This window comes from Mustelus asterias, chromosome 23 (genome assembly GCF_964213995.1).
Source record: "Mustelus asterias chromosome 23, sMusAst1.hap1.1, whole genome shotgun sequence".
In the NCBI taxonomy this organism is placed as follows: Eukaryota; Metazoa; Chordata; class Chondrichthyes; order Carcharhiniformes; family Triakidae; genus Mustelus; species Mustelus asterias.
Genome location: NC_135823.1, coordinates 64020346 through 64041859, shown reverse-complemented (window position 1 = coordinate 64041859; position 21514 = coordinate 64020346). Strand labels below are relative to the sequence as shown.

The window sequence follows — 21514 nt, the reverse complement described above, 5'->3', positions numbered from 1 at the left end:
TTAGGCCGCACTTTTTAAAAAAAGTTATATTTATTATTCGTTACAAGTAGGCTTACATTAACACTGCAATGAAGTTACTGTGAAAATCCCCTTGTCGCCACACTCCGGCACCTGTTCGGGTACCCTGAGGGAGAATTTAGCATGGCCAATGCACCCTAACCAGCACGTCTATTTTGGACTGTGGGAGGAAACCGGAGCACCCGGAGGAAACCCACACAGACACAGGGAGAACGTGCAAACTCTGCACAGACAGTGACCCAAGCCGGGAATCGAACCCGGGTCCCTGGCGCTGTGAGGCTGCAGTGCTGACCACTGTGCCACCCTTTTGTGTTCAATTCCGGTCGCCACATTGCAGGAAGGATGTGGAGGCTTTGGAGAGGGTGCAGAAGAGGTTTACCAGGATGTTGCCTGGATTAGAGAGTATGAGCTATAAGGAGAGGCTGGACAAACTAGAGTTGTTTTCTCTGGAGCGGCAGAGGCTGAGGGAGACCTGATAGAAGTCTATAAAATTATGAGAGGCATAGATAGGGTTGACAGTCAGAATCTTTTATCCAGGATTGAAATGTCTAATACTAGGGGGCACGCACTTAAGGTGAGAGGGGGGAAAGTTCAAAGGAGATGTGAGGGGCAAGTGTTTTGCACAGAGAGTGGTGGGTATCTGGAATGCGCTGCCAGGGGTGGTGGTGGAGGCAGATACAAGTTTAAGGGGCTTTTAGATAAACACATAAATATGCTCCATATAGAGGGATATGGAGCAAGAGCAGGTAGAAGGGATTAGTTTAATTTGACGTCATGTTTGGCACAAGATCGTGGGCCGAAGGGCCTGTTCCTGTGCTGTACTGTTCTATGTTCCATGTCTGTACTGTTCCACAGTCAGGGTTAAGACTCCCCAACAGGGTCCCACACTGGGAGGAGCTAATTATCCAGGGATCACCTGACCTATGCTCTTAAAGTCCGCACTCCAAGTCCCAGTATACAATATATATACATATATCACACTAATGTCTGTGGTTTGGTGTCAAACGTTGTTTTGAAACACGGATTGAGACATAGGGAGAAGCGTACAAATGATTCTAGATTTTATTAAAGCAGTTAATTCCACAAAAAATTCAAATGCGGCAGCAAGCTTACCAAAATGCCCAGCGAGAGATGAGTTGCTGAGCTACGCTTGTCAGATTTAACTATTGTGCTATAACATCACCTTTCTCCCCCGTCTCTGTCTGGATTTTAGATTTTTAGCTCCAATACCTTCCAGGAGTCGGATAATCTCGACCATCTGCAGTCAGAGGTAACCGAGTTACGTCAGGAGATGAAGAAAATGAAGGTGAGGTTCCTTTAAGTAGAAGATGAGTGCGATGGTCTAGTGGTATAATCGCTAGAACGGGTAATCCAGAAACTCAGCTAATGTTCTGGGGACCCGGGTTCGAATCCCACCACGGCAGACGGTGCAATTTGAATTCAATAAAAATAAATCTGGAATTAAGAATCTACTGATGACCATGAAACCATTATCGACTGTCGGAAAAACACATCTGGTTCACAAATGTCCTTTAGGGAAGGAAATCTGCCCACCTTACCTGGTCTGGCTCACACGTGACTCCAGAGCCACAGCAATATGGTTGACTCATATAAAAACATGTAAGATTATGAAGGGAATAGATAAGATAGAAGCAGGGAGGTTGTTTCCACTGGCGGGTGAAACTAGAACTAGGGGGCATGGCCTCAAAATGAGGGGGAGCAGATTTAGGATCGAGTTGAGGAGGAACTTCTTCACACAAAGGGTTGTGAATCTGTGGAATTCCCTGCCCAGTGAAGCAGTTGAGGCTACCTCGTTGAATGTTTTTAAGGCAAGGATAGATAAAATTTTGAACAGTAAAGGAATTAAGGGTTATGGTGAGCGGGCGGGTAAGTGAAGCTGAGTCCATGAAAAGATCAGCCATGATCTTATTGAACGGCGGAGCAGGCTCGAGGGGCCAGATGGCCTCCTCCTGCTCCTAGTTCTTATGTTCTTATGACTCTCAACTACCCTCCAAGGATTATGATGGGCAATAAATGCTGGCCAGCCAGCAATGCCATATCCCATGAATGAATAAAGAAGACTAAATGAGGCACAAAGATATTCAATGGCCTGTTCCGGAGCTGTACTGGTTCATTCTTTAGCAATCAGGATTAATTCAGCACATCAAGTCCATAGAATCATAGAATCCCTACAGTGCAGAAGAAGGCCTTTCAGCCCATCGAGTCTGCACTAACTATAATCCCACCCAGGCCCTATTCCAGTAACCCCACATATTTACCCTGTTAATCTCCTGACACTAGGATCAATTTAGCATGGCCAATCCACCTAACCCGCGCATCTTTGGACTGTGGGAGGAAACCGGAGCACCCGGAGGAAACCCACGCAGACACGGGGAGAACATGCTGACTCCACACAGACAGTGACCCAAGCCAGGAATTGAACCCTGATCCCCGGCACTGTGAGGCAGCAGTGCTAACCACTGCGCCACCGTGCAGCCCAGCTCTGACTCCTGTTGATGGCTTTTTGAATGGGCCACTCTCTTCACTTATTAGTTGTCGTCAGTACCCTTGCACATTGTCCAACAATTTTCTAGTGACAGTTTGAAAACAGTCGCTCTTCCGGGAAATAAGAGTGCATTTCATGAACTTACTAAAGTTCACATGAGAGAGAGATAATGATTCCATTAAAGATTATTGAAGAATGATTTGAGGCTAATTTCTCAGAAAATCAGCTTTCAGTATCGATTACAAAAAGATTATTTTTACGCGTTTCAGACAATATTGATCAGAATCGTAATCAATGCTGTGGATCAGTTGTGGTTAATAGATTCTGATCAGTCTTAAATAGTATCCACAGTCATAGGGTAAACCAGATAGATCATCATGTCTGTTACAGTCACCAGTTGTTTTTCATTTTACTTGGCCTGTGACATTTCTATTTCACAGAATCATAGAATCTCTACAGTGCAGAAGGAGGCCATTCGATCCATTGAGTCCGTACCGACTCTCTGACAGAGTATCTTACCTGGGACCTCTCCCCCCCCCGTCCTATACCTGTAACCCCACAATGTCCCCCATGGCTAATCCATCTAATCTACACATCTTTGGAGCGTGGGAGGAAACTGCGATGACCCAGAGATAGCCCCACACGGACAGCAGTGCTAACCACTGTACCATCCTATTTTTCTATCTGAGAGGGAGTACAGGTTTAAACTTGTTAATTAATCCCTGGGGACAGATCCAAGCCAAAGAATAATGGCGCAGTGGTTAGCACTGCTGCCACACAGTGCCAGGGACCCAGGTTCGATTCTCGGCTTGGGTCACTGTCTGTGTGGAATCTGCACATTCCTCCCGTGTCTGCGTGGGTTTCCTCCGGGTGCTCTGGTTTCCTCCCACAGTCCAGCTGGTTAGGTTGATTGGCCGTGCTAAATTGACCCAGGTGTCAGGGGATTAGCAGGATAAGTGTGTGGGGTTACAGGGATAGGACCTGGGTGTGATTGTGATCAGCACAGACTCGATGGGCCAAGTGGCCTCCTTCTGCACTGTGGGGATCCTATGATTCGATGAACGCGAACTTGATCATGGGGCAGGCGAGGAAGCAGATTCCAAGTCCCAGTCCAGCCAGAACGGGGATTGAACCCCATACTTGTTAAATAAACCCAGGATCCCCTGGGATTAACCAAACCAAGGAATGGTGGCACAGTGGTTAGCACTGCTGCCTCACAGCGCCAGGGACCCGGGTTCAATTCCCGGCTTGAGTCACTGTTTGTGCGGAGTCTGCACGTTCTCCCCATATCTGCATGGGTTTCCTCTGGGTGCTCCAGTTTCCTCCCGCAAGTCCGAGTTACGTGCTGGCTAGGTGCTAAATTCTCCCTCAGTGTACATGAGCAGGCGCCAGAGTGTGGCGACTAGGGGATTTTCACAGTAACTTCATTGCAGTGTTAGTGTAAGCCTAACTGTGACACCTTTAAATAAACTTTACTTTTACATACTGTTGGCACCAGTCTGCTCCATACAGCTATTCAACTAACTGAGCCAACTCCCTGTCCATCGCACGGCTGACCAGGAGTCTCTCTCGCTCTTTAAGCCCGCTATTGAAAACACCCCCTTTGTTAATCAATCTGTAGCTGGTTATTGCAGAGCGAGGTTCATCAGGTCAAAACTCCTGTCCCATAAAGTCCTTTGTGTTTTGCAATCGTAGGCTCTTATCAAGGAGATGGAGAAGAATAAGAAAGCACTGGAAGAGGAGCTTCAGCAGGTCACCCAGGTGAGTGGGGCCTTCTGCTGTGTCCTTGGAAGGTTAAGCTCCCCCCAGGCATCATCAGCAAAGCGCTGGAACTGCATCACATTGTTCAAAGCTTTTTTACCCAGTAGCTCTCTGCCCGTTTGATTTGATTTGATTTATTATTGTCACATGCCACAATACAGTGAAACGTATTGTTTCCTGCGCGCTATACAGACAAAGCATACCGGACATAGAGAAGGAAAGGAGAGAGTGCAGAATGTAGTGTTACAGTCATAGCTAGGGTGTAGAGAAAGATCAACTTAGTGCAAGGTAGGTCCATTCAAAAGTCTGACAGTAGGGAAAAAGCTGTTCTTGAGTCGGTTGGTACGTGACCTCAGACATTTTTGTATCTTTTTCCCGACAAAAGAAGGTGGAAGAGAGAATGTCCGGGGTGCGTGGGGTCCTTAATTATGCTGGCTGCTTTTCTGAGGCAGCGGGAAGTGTAGACAGAGTCAATGGATGGGAGGCTGGTTTGTGTGATGGACTGGGCTACGTTCACGACCTTTTGTAGTTTCTTGCGGTCTTGGGCAGAGCAGGAGCCATACCAAGCTGTGATACAACCAGAAAGAAATCTTTCCATGGTGCATCTGTAAAAGTACTGCTTGAATATTTAGACATGGTTGGAAAAATCAGACATTAAACATATGTATGAAGACATGGAAGCAATATTATGGGCCTTGAAGTTCCTGTAGAGTTGGCAATGTCTATGGCAAGCGCTTCTCCAAAGGTGTGGAAGAATACTTAAAAAGTTGAGATGTTGAAATTCCCACCATGGCATGTTATCTCTACCTCTGCGATCGATCCCACCATGCACAAGGCATGGAAGTGTAGACAGAGTCAATTTTGCATGACTGTCAATGCCCAAGCAATAAAGATGTGTGTCTACCCTGTCAGCCCGGCCTCAATATCAACCCAAACCATCTCTGCCTCTACGCCCCGCAGAAAGCCACGGACGCCCTTGTGGAAAACAGGACGTTGCAGAACAAGCTGCACGCGGTCAGTGCGGTTCAGCATCGGGTGCACAGTGATGCACTATCAATAAGGCGAAAGACTACCGATATGCCAATATAAGTGTAGGCTTTTATTCACAACAGAATCAGGAGCAGATCCCAACAATTAACCGACCTGGACTGAACAAGGGGGAGGAGACAGCCACCTTTATACTAGGTGCTGAGGGGAGGAACCAAACTGGAAGGGGATGTGTCCAGGTATGACAAACACACACAATGGTGGTCCATATAGGACAAAGGCACAACTGAGGTCCACCACATTCACCCCTTCCTTTTAAAAAACAACACGGGGGTGAAGCGGAAACAATATCACAAGTCCAGACGAACCGGTGGCTTGATCCGTCGTCGCGATCGTCGTAGTGCAGGTCGCAGAGTCGTCCGAGCAGGGAGCGATGTCGGCCCAGGCTCCGTACAGTGAGCGTCGAGAGAAGGCGCTGGGTGGTGTGAAGCGGACCGATCCGTCGTCCCGTCCAGTCGTCGGGTACTGCGTGGCGACGGCTCCGGCGACTCAAGCGAGCTGTACATAGGGGCGAGAGGAATGGGCTGTGGCCCTGGTGGCGTATGGGGAACAGTGGGAACCGGAGCTGGGGGGTGGGGGGCTGCAACAGGCTCTGGGCACACTACATTGGGGACAGGGACTGAGGGAGGAAGAGGCGTAGCAGTCTCCGAATGGACGACACCAGGGACCGTGGGGCGGAAGGACGTGGTGACCTCCGGGGCACCCGCGGGTGCCAAGTCACGGACAGAAACCGTGTCCTCCCGCCCATCAGGGTACGCTACATAAGCATATTGGGGATTAGCATGGAGCAGTTGGACCTCCTCGACCAAGGGATCTGCCTTATGGGTCCGGACATGCTTCCGAAGCAGGACGGGTCCCGGGGACATCAGCCAATCCGGGAGCGAAGTACCCGAGGAGGACTTCCTGGGAAATGAAAACATCCGCTCGTGAGGGGTCGTATTGGTCGCTGTGCACAAGAGTGACCTAATGGAATGTAATGCGTCCGGAAGGACGTCTTGCCAACGGCTGACTGGAAGGCCCCTAGACCGTAACGCTAATAGAACGGCCTTCCAGACGGTTGCGTTCTCCCGCTCTACTTGACCATTGCCCCTGGGGTTATAGCTAGTGGTGCGGCTGGAGGCAACGCCTTTGGCGAGCAGGTACTGCCTCAGCTCATCACTCATGAAAGAGGACCCACGGTCGCTATGAATATAGGCTGGGAAGCCGAACAGGGTGAAGAGCTTGTTCAGGGTCCGAATCACTGTAGCCGTGGTCATGTCCGAGCAGGGGAAGGCAAAAGGGAAACGTGAGTATTCGTCAATGATATTCAGGAAATAAACATTGCGGTTAGAGGAGGGGAGGGGGCCTTTAAAATCAACGCTAAGGCGCTCGAACGCGCGAGTGGCCTTCACAAGGTGCGCCCTACCTGGCCGGTAGAACTGCGGTTTGCACTCAGCGCAGACCCTGCATTGCCTGGTAATCGTCCGGACTTCCTCAAGGGAGAAGGGCAGGTTACGGGACTTGACGAAATGGAAAAATCTGGTGACACCCGGGTGACAGAGGTCGTTATGGAGGGACTGTAGCTGGTCTAGTTGGGCACTGGCACATGATCCACGGGACAGGGCGTCTGGGGGCTCATTGAGCTTCCCAGGCCGGTACATGATGTCATATCTGTAGGTGGAGAGCTCAATCCTCCACCGCAAGATCTTGTCATTCTTAATCTTGCCCTTTTGCCTGGTGTTAAACAGGAAGGCAACTGACCGCTGGTCCGTAATTAAGGTGAATCGTTGGCCCGCAAGATAATGGCGCCAGTGCCGGACGGCTTCCACGATGGCCTGGGCCTCCTTCTCGACCGAGGAGTGTCGAATCTCAGGGCCTTGTAAGGTCCGGGAAAAGAAGGCCACCGGACGGCCCCTCTGGTTAAGGGTGGCAGCGAGGGCAAAGTCAGACGCATCACTTTCCACTTGGAATGGGATGGATTCGTCCACAGCGTGCATCGCGGCCTTCGCGATGTCCGCTTTGATGTCATCGAAGGCCCGACAGGCCTCCTCCGCCAGGGGAAAAGAGGTCGATTTTAGGAGCGGACGGGCTTTATCTGCGTAACGGGGAACCCACTGGGCATAATAGGAGAAGAAGCCCAGGCATCTCCTCAGTGCTTTGAGGGTAGTAGGGAGGGGAAGCTGCATAAGGGGACGCATACGGGCTGGGTCGGGGCCAAGGACACCATTTTCTATCACGTACCCAAGGATGGCGAGGCGGCGTGTCCGGAAAACACACTTCGCCTCATTGTATGTGAGGTTCAGGAGAGTGGCCGTACGAAGGAATTTTTGTAGGTTGGCATCATGGTCCTGCAGGTCATGGCCGCAGATGGTGACGTTATCCAGATACGGGAAAGTGGCCCGTAGTCCGTGCTGGTCCACCATTTGATCCATGGCCCGTTGGAAGACTGAGACCCCATTGGTGACACCAAAGGGGACTCGGAGGAACTGGTAGAGGCGGCCATCCGCCTCAAAGGCAGTGTATGGGCGATCCTCCGAGCGGATAGGGAGCTGGTGGTAAGCCGATTTCAAATCGATCGTTGAAAAAACCCTATAGTGCGCGATGTGGTTGACTATGTCCGCGATACGGGGAAGAGGATATGCATCTAGTTGGGTATACCTGTTTATGGTCTGGCTGTAGTCAATCACCATGCGGTGTTTCTCCCCCGATTTAACTACGACCACTTGCGCCCTCCAGGGGCTGGTGCTGGCCTGGATAATCCCTTCCTGGAGCAAACGTTGTACCTCGGACCGAATGAAGGCCCGGTCATCCGCACTATAGCGCCTACTCTTGGTGGCTATAGGCCTACAATCCGGGGTGAGGTTATCAAATAACGGGGGGGGGGTGATCTTGAGGGTCGAGAGACTGCAGGTGGTGCGCGAGGGGCGCTGCCGTGACGGCGCCTTGCAGACGGAGAGCGGGGGATAAGGGCCATCATACTGCAGGGTGACGCTCCTATGATGGCTGAGGAAATCTAACCCCAGCAGTACAGCTGCGCAGAGTCGCGGCAGCACGAGGAGCCGAAAACGCTCGTAGACTGTGCCCTGTACCGTCAGCGTCACCAAGCAGCACCCGAGGACCTCCACTGAGTGAGAATTCGAGGCCATGGAGATGGTCTGGCTCCAGGGTCGCACGGGAAGGGCATATTGACGCACTGTGCGAGGGTGTATAAAACTTTCCGTGCTCCCACAGTCAAACAGGCAGTTTTCTGCATAACCATTTACCTTGATCTCCATTATTGACTTGGAGAGTTGATGAGGCTGCGACTGGTCCAGGCAAATCGATGCCACTGTTGAATTAAAGAAGAATCCATCTTCGTCGCCGTCTGATGACGTCACGGATGAAGCTTCCTGCTCAGCTTGCCTTGATGCCAGTCTCAAAGATGGCGACTCCCGCACTTCCGGTGACCGCATCAAAGATGGCGATTCCCGCACTTCCGGTGACCGCATCCAAGATGGCGATTCGCGCGCAGCCGCCGCCTGCATCAAAGATGGCCGCGCCCTCGGAGCACACATGGCTCCACGAGTCTTCAGAAGCGGCTTTGCTCTGCAGACTTTGACAAAGTGGCCTAGCTTACCGCATCCGGAGCAAATCGCGTCCTTTGCCGGGCAGTGACGCCGAGGGTGCTTAGGGAGGCCACAAAAGTAACATTTGGGCCCTGCTGGAGCAGCCGTCGCAGTGGAGCCGTCGGTGGAACGGGATCCAAGGTAAGACCCGAGATTATGGGAGGCTGCTTCTAACGTTTCAGCCATCGTGGCCGTTTTCCGGAGGTCTTGGTCATCTTGTTCCAGCAGACGCTGCTGGATGTATGTAGACTCAATGCCCGCAACGTAGGCGTCGCGGATCAGATCCTCCGTGTTCTGAGCTGCTGAAACAGCCTTACAGTCGCATGCTCGGGCGAGGACTCGCAGGGCGCGCAGAAATTGGGCGCACGATTCTCCTGGCTGCTGTTTGCGGGTAGTTAGGAGGTGTCTGGCGTAAACCACGTTAGGGCTCTTTCGGAACTGCCCTTTTAGGAGTTCGATAGCGTCCGCGTAAGTAGCAGCGTCCCGGAAGATTCCATAGACAGTTTCGCTTACCCGGGCGCGGAGCACGTGGAGTTTAGCAGCGTCGGTGTCGATGGCCGTAGCGGTGTCGACGAATGCTTCGAAGCAGTCCAACCAATGATCAAATTTATCAGAGGCTCCAACCTCTTGAGGGTCTAAAGCTAACTTGTCGGGTTTTAGAAACTGCTCCATACTAGTAACTGTTGTGAATAAAATTGATGCACTATCAATAAGGCGAAAGACTACCGATATGCCAATATAAGTGTAGGCTTTTATTCACAACAGAATCAGGAGCAGATCCCAACAATTAACCGACCTGGACTGAACAAGGGGGAGGAGACAGCCACCTTTATACTAGGTGCTGAGGGGAGGAACCAAACTGGAAGGGGATGTGTCCAGGTATGACAAACACACACAATGGTGGTCCATATAGGACAAAGGCACAACTGAGGTCCACCACACACAGCGCTGAGCAGGACTACGAGGAGGTCGTGCGTCTCCTGGAAGCTGAGATCACGGACCTCAAAACTGAGCTGGCAGGGAAGGCAGCGGGTAATTCCTCAGAGCCGGCAAAGGTAAGCTATGCACTGAGTGCTGTGAGATCGTCAAATAGGGGACTTGGTTCGACCATTCTTTGTTTAATTAATGGGATTTGGGCATCTCCATCTGGGCCAGCTTTCGTTGCCCATCCCTAATTGCCCTTGAACTTGAATCGCTTGCTAAGTCATTTCAGAGGGCAGTTAAGAGTGTTATACAGCTTTAACTTAAACACCTTCCAAGCATTCCACTTTAATGAGACAAACAAGGACAGTAATTCAATTATTTCTTTATTTAATACTTCGAGTACCAACTCAAAACATAAATAGTTGCAGCTCATTAACTCTTTACTGAACCTTAATTCTAACTGAACATCAACTTTCAACTGAACTTTAACTCTTAAACTGCACTTTAACTTTAACCGAACATCAACTTTAACTATTTAACTGAAAATCGATACTACCTAGTTTAGGCCAAGAAATATCCTCGATATAGAATCTATCTTCTTTTCCTCTGAAGCATCCTTCAGGGCACAGGTCTTCTTGCGATGGTTGGTTTCTTCGAGTTATCGCTGGCAAACAAACGCTCACATGTCTCTTTATCCACAATTCTCCACTCGCTTCCGGTCGATTCTCTGTCATCCAGCCAATGAATTGATCCGAAACCCCAATTGCATCATTCGATTAGGCCAATCAAACGCAGGCAGGATAGTGGCATTGGTCACCTCAGGCCTCATCCTACCTCGGCCTCTTAAGTGAACATTGTTTACATTCCAATGCCCAGATAAGGAACACTGGCTCCAAACGTCTGTATAGAACTCCTCTCTGCCAAGAACAAGCTGTTAAAAGCTGACACCTTCTGTCCTTTGATAAATTCCAGGCCTTTGGCCGCAAGACATTCCAGCACAGTGAAAAAAAAACAATTGTAACCAAATAATCAGGTTTGCTTGATTGAAGATCGTTCCGCTTATTAAAAGTTAAAATCTCTGCAGACCATTCAGCCACAAGAGTCAACCACATTGCCTCAGAGCCACACGTAGGCCAGACCAGGCCCGACAAGAATGGAGATTTCCTTCTCTGAAGGACAGGAGTAAACCAGATAAGTTTTACAACAATGGTTTGATGGCCATTTTCATAGAAGCACAGAATCATCAGAATCCTTACAGTGCAGAAGGAGGCCATTCAGCCCATCGAGCCTGCACCGACTCTCCGACAACAATCCCACCCAGGCCCTATCCCCGGAACTCCATGCAGTTACCATGGCCAATCCCCTTAACCTACACATCTTGGCACACTACGGGACAATTTAGCATGGCCAATCAACCTAACCCGCACATCTTTGGACTGTGGGAGGAAACCGGAGCACCCGGAGGAAACCCACACAGACACAGAGAACGTGCAAACGCCGCACAGATTTAATTTTAATTTGAGATTTTTATTCAAATTTCACCATCTTCTGTGGTGGGCACAAAACCTGGGTCGCCTGGGTCTCTGGATTACTCGTTCAGTGATAATACCACTGCCTCCTCTTGAAACGGAGGCGTCACTGGGTCTGAAGTCAAGCTAATCTGACCTTTTAATGGGACATAATATACCTTAGCCAGTGTGGTGGGGGGTTGGGATGTTGTCTGAGCTGTGTAATCCTGTGCCTGACTATACCCCGAGACAGCTCCCAGTCTCCCCGGAAACTACAGAGGAAGATTGCCTGAGTGGGAGGTAATTAGGAATGATTTACACTTAGATGATGGGTTGCTTCCCCAGAGGAGAATTAAAGTTTAAAGTTTATTCATTAAAGTTTATTTATTAGTGTCACGAGTTGGCTTACATTAACACTGCAATGAAGTTACTGTGAAAATCCCCCAGTCGCCACACTCCGGCGCCTGCTCGGGTACACCGAGGGAGAATTTAGCATGGCTAATGGACCTAACCAACATGTCTTTTGGACTATGGAAGGAAAAAAGTTTAAAGTTTATTTATTGATCACAAGTAAGGCTTACTTTAACACTGCAATGATGTTACCGGGAAATTCCCCTAGTCGCCACAGTCCGGCACCTGTTCGGGTCAATGCACCTAACCAGCACATATAGAACAAAGAACAGTACAGCACAGGAAACAGGCCCTTTGGCCCTCCAAGCCTGTGCCGCTCCTTGGTCCAACTAGACCAATTGTTTGTATCCCTCCATTCCCAGGCTGCTCATGTGACTATCCAGGTAAGTCTTAAACGATGTCAGCGTGCCTGCCTCCACCACCCTACTTGGCAGCGCATTCCAGGCCCCCACCACCCTCTGTGTAAAAAACATCCCTCTAATATCTGAGTTATACTTCGCCCCTCTCACCTTGAGCCCGTGACCCCTCGTGATCGTCACTTCTGATCTGGGAAAAAGCTTCCCACCGTTCACCCTATCTATCCCCTTCATAATCTTGTACACCTCTATTAGATCTCCCCTCATTCTCCGTCTTTCCAGGGAGAACAAGCCCAGTCTACCCAATCTCTCCCCATAGCTAAGACCCTCCATACCAGACAACATTCTGGTAAACCTTCTCTGCACTCTTTCTAACGCCTCCACGTCCTTCTGGTAGTGCGGCGACCAGAACTGGACGCAGTACCCCAAATGTGGCCTAACCAGCGTTCCTCCCACCATCTTTCAGAATGTGTGAGGAAACCAGAGCACCCGGAGGAAACCCACGCAGACACGGGGAGAACATGCAAACTCCACACAGACAGTGACCCAAGCCAGGACTCAAACCCGTGTCCTGGCGCTGTGAGGCAGCAGTGCCAACCACTGTGCCACCATGCTGCCCATAAATAAAATAATAATTAATAAACCAGTTGGGGCATCATCCTAAAATAAACCTGGTGTCTCTTTGACTGGAGTGAAGTGTGGTGAAGTGGGGTGGCTTCACAGCGCCAGGGACGCGGGTTCAATTTCCAGCTTGGGTCATTGTCTGTGAGGAGTCGGCACGTTCTCCCCATGTCTGCGTGGGTTTCCTGTGGGGTGCTCCAGTTTCCTCCCACATTCCAAAGATGTGCAGGTTAGGTGGATTGGCCATGTTAAATTGCCCCTTAGTATCAGGGGGATTAGCAGGGTAAATATGTAGGTTTTGGGGATAGGGCCTGGGTGGGATTGTTGTCGGTGCAGGCTCGATGGGCTGAATGGCCTCCTTCTGCACTGTAGAGATTCTATGATTCTATAAACTCTGGCTCAAAAATATCAACATTTCTAATGTTCCTACGTCTTGGCAGGTTTATTCAGCAGTGAATATATTTTGTAAAAAGAGGTAAAATAGAAATAATTACACTTTTAGACAATTTGAAATGATGATAAATGTCAACTGAAATGTTTTTTGATTCAAGGCAGATTGTTAGACAGCCACAAAGTCTAAGTTTTCCTTGCTGCTTTCGACATCTTCAATGTCTCACAAAGTGGCCAGACAGTCGCTGTAGTCCAACGATTTCTAGTAGAAGCTTTAGGTCAGTGCCTGTCCCATTGACGACGATATTTATTTTATTAGGAGGACACTCGGGATCTGAGGAAAAGACTGTCTCTCGCCAGCTGCCAGTTGCATACATCGGAGGCCAGCCGCAAACATCTGGAAACCTCAAACAAGAAGCTCTTTTCCTTTGTTGAGGTGAGGCTTGGGTCCCAGCACTGAAGGGACCGTTTCTTACAGAGGAATGAAATGTGATCTAGTTGTGCTCAATTACAGCAAATCATGCTTCCATATTTTGGTTCATTTGTGGGACAGGGGCGTCGCTGGCTGGGCCAGCATTTACTGTTCATCCCGAGTTGCCCTTGAGAAGGTGGTGGTGAGCTGCCTTCTTGAATCGCTGCAGTCCACATGCTGTGGGTTGACCCACAATGCCGTTAGGGAGGGAATTCCAGGATTTTGACCCAGTTGAAGGAACGGCCGATATATTTCCAAGTCAGGATGGTGAGTGGCTTGGAGGGGAACTTGCAGGTGGTGGTGTTCCCCTGTATCTGCTGCCCTTGTCCTTCTAGATGGAAGTGGTCGTGGGTTTGGAAGGTGCTGTCTAAGGATCTTTGGTGAATTGCTGCAATGCATCTTGTAAATAGTACACACTGCTGCTACTGAGCGTCGGTGGCGGAGAGAGTGAATGTTTGTGGATGTGGTGCCAATCATATAACAATAGATACAGCTTTATTGTCATTTTTGACACAAGGAGTCACATTTTCATGGAAGTGTCCCAACTCCACGGGCGGGCAGGACCCAGACGCGGAATGTCAGTCCCCATTTCTGATCCAATTTTCACCAGCAGAGGAAAGGGGGTGGAGTGTGATACAGACAGGAGGGAAACCTCAACTCAGCAGGGACATTTGAACTGAGTGCGCAGTTCAAACTGATCCTATTTGGCCCCCACAATATGGGGCTCACTATCAGGTGTACATGAGTGAAAGCTGTGTTAGAGCATCACTCTTTTCATCTCCACATGGCTCCTGAGGTCTGCCTACGGTGAATACTGGGTGAGTGGCTATGGAGGAGGCATGGGGCAGGGGGTCTGAGGTGGCATAGTGGGCTGGTGGTGGGTATAAGTCAGCATGGAGGGGAAATGGGGCATTGGGCTGGGGTGGAGGGGGTGGGGGGTTGGGAGGGGTGAGGGGTTGGGAGGGGTGAGGGCTAGAGGGTAAGACAGCTTCTACCACAACTTGAGCAAAGATCCAGAATACTGAAGGGGGCTTTCTAATCAGCCCACCTTGGTACACACAGCACCCACCCTGCACCCGACACCCACTCACAACCACTCCCACCACTATGCCTGCCCAGGATCTAACTCTGGGGTCACCAGGCCTGGCTCGATCCCACCCCTCATCCCTCACCCACCTGCCTGGAGTGAAAACTGGATCTAAGGAGGGTCCTTTAAGCTGAGGTGGGTCTGCCGAGATATTCGACTGGAAACCCGGTTTTGTACAGTGCTGGAACGCGCTGGGTGAATCATGGATAAAGAAGGACTTGCATCTGAGTGAGTGTGTGTGTGTGAGACGGGGGTTAACTGTGCAGTGGAGAGGGGAGTTTACTTTGCGCGTGCTAAGTGTCGACAGGAGAGGGAAGGTGGTAATGCCTGGAAACCCCTGAACCTCCAGCATTAACCCCCCATTCCCCCTCTCTAAGTGAACATGGCTTCTACCTACTTCTCTCTCTCAGCAAATTCAATGTTATTTTCCTTTTCTGACAGAAAGTACACAAGGTTCTAACGTCAGCCGCCCTGCAGGGACCTGACAAAGGGTAAGTAAACTAGAAAAACCTATCGCGTCTATCGCAACCCATGAGCAGAATTGGACAAGGGACAATCTAAAGATGGCGTTCACATCTTTGCACATGGAGCCATATAATCCAGAGGATCCCTACAGTGCTGAAGGGTGCCATTCGGTCCATCGAGTCTGCACTGACTCATCGAAGTAGCAGCTTAACCAGGCCCACCGCCACCCCACCCCACCCCCTTATCCCTGTCCATTTAGCATGGCCAATCCACCTAACCTACACATCTTTGGACACTAATGGGCAATTTAGCATGGCCAATCCACTTAACCTTCACATCGTTGGACACTAAGGGGAAATTTAGCATGGTCAATCCACCAAACCTGCACATCTTTGGACACGAAGGGGCAATTTAGCATGGCCAATCCACCTAACCTGCACATCTTGGAGCACTAAGGGGCAATTTAGCATGGTCAATCCACCAAACCTGCACATCTTTGGACACGAAGGGGCAATTTAGCATGGCCAATCCACTTAACCTACACATCTTGGGACAGTAAGGGGCAATTTAGCATGGCCAATCCACCTAACCTGCACATCTTTGGACACGAAGGGGTAATTTAGCATGGCCAATCCACCTAACCTGCACATCTTTGGACACGAAGGGGCAATTTAGCATGGCCAATCCACTTAACCTACACATCTTGGCACTGTAAGGGACAATTTAGCATGGCCAATCCACCCTAACCTGCACATCTTTGGACACGAAGGGGCAATTTAGCATGGCCAATCCACCCTAACCTGCACATCTTTGGACACGAAGGGACAATTTAGTATGGCCAATCCACCCTAACCTGCACATCTTTGGAGGCATCCGGAGCACCGTGTTCACATTGATCATACTGAAATAAAGACAAAAAGAAATGTTAATATTATAATGTAAATACATGCTATGAATAGAACATGCCATGGTCAGGACTGAGGTTATGTACAAGATTTCTCACAGTAACAGAGTGCTTGTGGCATAAAGCTCATGCTGACATTCTGAATGATAAGAATGAAACTGTTCGTTAGAAACTCTTGCACAAGGAATGAGATAAATATCAGTCAACTCATCAATATATCATCGTACTGCATTGTAGACCACAATTTATCCTCAGATCTCAGTGTCAAAGATTACTGCTTGGGAGGAAACTTTAATCTTGTCCGTCAGAGTGCAACCTTCAAGGGATTCCAAGAATTTGCCACTCACTGGGTCAGATCATGGCTGGATAAAGGCTGAAGCATTTGCTTCCTCAACCAGAAGCACAGTGGCCCAGTGGTCATCACCGCTGCCTCACAGCGCCAGGGACCCGGGTTTGATTCCTGGCCTCGGGTCACTGTCTGTGCGGAGTTTGCACGTTCTCCCCGTGTCTGTGTGGGTTTCCTCCGGGCGCTCCGGTTTCCTCCCACACTCCAAAGATGTGCGGGTTAGGTTGATTGGCCATGCTAAAATGCCCCTTAGTGTCAGGGGAACCAGCGGGGTAAATATGTGGGGTTGCGGGGATAGGGGCTGGGTGGGATTGTTGTCGGTGCAGACGCGATGGGCCGAATGGCCTCCTTCTGCACTGTACGGGTTCTATGAACCAGTCGTGCCGAGTGGAAGGTCCATCTCAGCCTCCTCCTGAGGTCCCAGTAGCTGCCAGTCTTCAGCCAGTTTGAATCACTCCACGTGACAGCAAGTAGTGACAGAAGACTGGAGAGAGTAAAGAGCCACAGAGTCATAGAGGTTTCCAGCATGGAAACAGGCCCTTCGGCCTAACCTGTCCGTGCCGCCCAGCTTTTAACCACTAAGCCAATCCCAATTTATTAAGTACGGTGGCGCAGTGGTTAGCACTGCTGCCTCGCAGCGCCAGGGACCCGGGTACGATTCCCGGCTTGGGTCACTGTCTGTGTGGAGTTTAGTGGGGGATTATCAGGGTAAATGTGTGGGGGAGAGGGCCTGGGTAAGACATTCTGTCAGAGAGTCGGTGCAGACTCGATGGGCTGAATGGCCTCTTTCTGCACTGTAGGGAATCTACAGTGCAGACCTTGTGTCACTGTCTAAAGCACCCACAGGCTGTTTAACATCTCACCCGATCTGTGCTTTCACTAACTTTATTAAAAACACAAGTCTGGTAAATTGGGAAGCCGGCTGCTTACTGACCCTCCATGAGAGTGTTGTGTCTTCACTGCAATCTGAAAGACCTGCTGGTTAGGGTGCATTGACCCGAACAGGCGCCGCAGTGTGGCGACTAGGAGCATTTCACAGTAACTTCATCGCAGTGTTAATGTAAACCTTACTTGTGACTAATAAATAAACTTTATTTTTTACTTTATTAATTGTCTGCATTTGGCCCATATCCCTCTATACCCATCTTACCCATGTAACTGTCTAAATGCTTTTTATAAGATAAAATTGTACCCGCCTCTACTACTACCTCTGGCAGCTTGTTCCAGACACTCACCACCCTCTGTGTGAAAGAATTGTCCCTCTGGACACTTTTGTGTCTCTCCCCTTTCACCTCAAACCCATGCCCTCTGGTTTTAGACTCCCCTACCTTTGGGAAAAGATGTTGACCTTACCGTTGCCCCTCATTGTTTTGTAGACCTCTGTTGGAGACTGTGGTCCCTTTCACCATCCTGACTGCAGAGTTCCCAAACTAGGAAGTGCAGTGAAGAGATGTTGTATCTCTTACGGAAAGCCAAATTTTCCATTCTCGCTCACAGTGGGTCCCGCCCTGGACGGGAATGGAAAATCCTGCCTCCTGTATTTAAATCAGTGCAGTTGCAATTTGACCGCGAGTGTTTCTGTGAATCCGAGCCAGCACTTTGTTAATAACATCACCTCACTCTGTTTTAAGCTTTTTTTAAAGTTTATTTATTAGTGTCACAAGTAGGCTTACATTAAATGAAGTTACTGTGAAAATCCCCTAGTCGCCACACTCCGGCGCCTGTTCGGGTACACTGAGGGAGAATTTAGCACGGCCAATACACCTAACCAGCACGTCTTTCGGACTGTGGGAGGAAACCGGAGCACCGGAGGAAACCCACGCAGACATGGGGAGAACGTGCATACACCGCACAGATAAAGTTAAAGTTTATTTATTAGAGTCCCAAGTCAGCTTGCATTAACACTGCAATGAAGTCACTGTGACAATCCCCTAGTCGCCACACTCCGGCGTCTGTTCGGGTACATTGAGGGAGAATTTAGCATGGCCAATGCACCCTAACCAGCACGTCTTTCAGACTGTGGGGGGAAACCGGAGGAAACCCACGCAGACACGGGGAGAATGTGCAAACTCCACACAGACAGTGACCCAAGCCAGGAATCGAACCCGGGTCCCTGGCGCTGTGAGGCAGCAGCGCTAACCACTGTGCCACCGTGCCGCTGTGCCACCGTGCCACCGTGCCGCTGTGCCACCGTGCCGCTGTGCCACCGTGCTGCTGTGCCACCGTGCTGCTGTGCCACCGTGCCGCTGTGCCACCGTGCTGCTGTGCCACCGTGCTGCTGTGCCACCGTGCCGCTGTGCCACCGTGCTGCTGTGCCACCGTGCTGCTGTGCCACCGTGCTGCTGTGCCACCGTGCCGCTGTGCCACCGTGCCGCTGTGCCACCGTGCCGCTGTGCCACCGTGCTGCTGTGCCACCGTGCTGCTGTGCCACCGTGCCGCTGTGCCACCGTGCCACTGTGCCACCGTGCTGCTGTGCCACCGTGCCACTGTGCCACCGTGCTGCTGTGCCACCGTGCCGCTGTGCCACCGTGCCGCTGTGCCACCGTGCCACTCTGCCACCGTGCTGCTGTGCCACCGTGCTGCTGTGCCACCGTGCTGCTGTGCCACCGTGCTGCTGTGCCACCGTGCTGCTGTGCCACCGTGCTGCTGTGCCACCGTGCTGCTGTGCCACCGTGCCGCTGTGCCACCCTGCTGTAGCACTTCTGTGTCATTGTTGCCCCTTCCATGGTGTCGCTCCCACTTAAACCCCAGAATCCCAGCGTACACAGTCTGTTTGAAACGGGCGGGGCTCGGGGCAGCCACACACTTTCCAATGGGTTGATCTTCTGCACCTTCTACCTTACTGCAGGGTGAACAAATCCAAGCTGTTCAGGAGAGAGAGCAGCCTCGCCCCTCCCGGACCTGAGCGGCTGCTCGCTGCTGAAGCCAAGCAGCTGATCGAGTGGGTCTGCGCCGCAGACTGCGAGAACGGTAAGCTGATTCCCCAGGATGTGAGGGCGGGTTTGACAGAGCTCCCTGCTCCAGCCCAGCCTCAGATTTGTATCGGAGCTGTTGGGGATATCATTGCGTTAAAGGCATTGCAGACAAATCCTGAGCTGTGTATTAATTTGTTTCATCGGAGCGTAGGATTTAGGAGCAGCAGTTAGGCAGCCGAGCCTGTTCCGCCATGGATAAGATCACGGCCGATTCCAGAGGCGGGCGAGGCTCGGAGAACAACATTCTCCCGGAAGGGCAGGGGGTTTTAGTCGGGCAGCATGGTCAGTGCAGGCTTGGAGGGCCGAAGGGCCTGTTCCTGTGCTGTAATTTTCTTTGTTCTTTGTTGGCCTCGGGCGGGATTGTACGAACCTTGGGCGGACGTGTCGGTAAAATTCCACCCATAGAGTCATCGAGGTTTACAGCAAGAAAACAGGCCCTTCGGCCCAACTTGTCCATGCTGCCCTTAGGGGAGGTGATGACCTAGTGGCATTATCGCTAGACTATTAACCCAGAAACTCAGCTAATGTTCTGGGGACCCGGGTTCGAATCCCGCCACGGCAGATGGTGGAATTTGAACTCAATAAAAAAAAATCTGGAATTAAGAATCTACTGATGGCCCTGAAACCATTGTCGGAAAAACCCATCTGGTTCACTAATGTCCTTTAGGGAAGGAAATCTGCCGCCCTTACCCGGTCTGGCCTACCTCTGACTCCAGAGCCACAGCAATGTGGATGACTCTCAACTGCCCTCCAAGGGGCAACTAGGGATGGGCAATAAATGCCGGCCAGCCAGTGACACCCATGTCCCATGAATGGATTAAAAAAATGTAGCTCATCCAAAACTCTGCTGCTCATGTCCTCAATTGCATCAAATCATGTTCACCTCTCACCCCTGTGAGTGTTGATCAACACTGGCTCCCAGTCTGGCAATCCTTTTCATTTTAATATCCATAGAATCCCCTCAGTGCAGAAGGAGGCCATTCGACCCATCGAGTCGGCACCGACCACATTCCCACCCAGGCCCCATCCCCGTAACCCCACATATTTACCCTGCTAATCCCTCTAACCTACGTGCCCCGGGACACTAAGGGGCAATTTAGCATGGCCAATGGACCTAACCTGCGTGTCATTGGACTGTGAGAGGAAATCGGAGCACCCGGAGGAAACCCACGCAGACACGGGGAGAACGTGCAGACTCCACACAAACCAAGGCTGGGAATCGAACCCGGGTCCCTGGAGCTGTGAGGCGGCAGTGCTAACCACTGTGCTACCGTGCCGGCCATTCTCCATGGCCTCGCCTCAAACCCCCCCCAACCCCACCAATCCCCCCTCCCCCCCACCCCCTCCCATCTCTGGAATCTCCGTCAATCCCACACCCTTCCTCATTCTCGGTGCTTCCCCAATTCTGGCCTCTTGAGCATCCACAATATTCACCACTGCCAGCTATGTCCTCTGTTGACCGTACCATAAGGGAGCCATAAGGGAACTGTAAGGGAACCATAAGGGTCCCTGGCACTGTGAGGCAGCAGTGCCAACCACTGTGCCACCCTTTATATTTTATTTTAATATTTGATATTTATATTTTATGCAGGGTATCTTGAAGGGGGACAGGGTGGGAGTAACTGTGCGGTACCTTCACGATTGCCTTACATACTCACACCTTAGAGGAACATTCATTGTAAGGGGAGCTTTTCCTTGTAACAAAAACAGTTTGGCCAGAGTTTTACCGTCCCGCCTGCCGCAGGAATGGGAGCGGGCGAGGGGAGGACCATGGGAAGGCCTGTTGACCTCGGATTTTACGGTTTCAGGATGAGCGAGGTCATAAAAACCCAACCTTAGGGTTTCGCAGTTTCTTACTATGGCTGGGGAGTAGGGTTAGGTCACAGTCAGATAAACCAGGATCGTATTGGATGACAGAGCAGGCTGAATGGGCCAAATGGCCAACTTCTGCTCCTATTTCCCACTGGTATTCTTGTGTCATCTGGTTGATTGGAACTGCCATTCGTACACATGGGGGGTGTGGGAGGTGAGGGGGTGGAGGGATTGCAGGAGGATCAACATTTAATTACCAGGACTAAATCCAACAATGGTGATTGTTTCCCCATGTTTGGGAGGGGGGTGAGGCAAGGATTCTTAGAC

At 50.7% G+C, this 21514-nt stretch overlaps 1 protein-coding gene across 1 annotated transcript in view; it reads left to right on the top strand.

The window, feature by feature from the left end:
- The window catches only part of LOC144510898 (syntaxin-binding protein 4), a 102300-nt gene that overhangs the window by 70381 nt on the left and 10405 nt on the right, over positions 1-21514 (top strand). The window contains exons 15-21 of the mRNA XM_078240957.1: positions 1232-1324; positions 4220-4285; positions 5246-5346; positions 9863-9971; positions 13446-13562; positions 15127-15176; positions 19249-19370. Of these exons, the coding sequence (XP_078097083.1) occupies positions 1232-1324; positions 4220-4285; positions 5246-5346; positions 9863-9971; positions 13446-13562; positions 15127-15176; positions 19249-19370 (658 nt within the window). The remainder of the gene's footprint in view (positions 1-1231; positions 1325-4219; positions 4286-5245; positions 5347-9862; positions 9972-13445; positions 13563-15126; positions 15177-19248; positions 19371-21514) is intronic.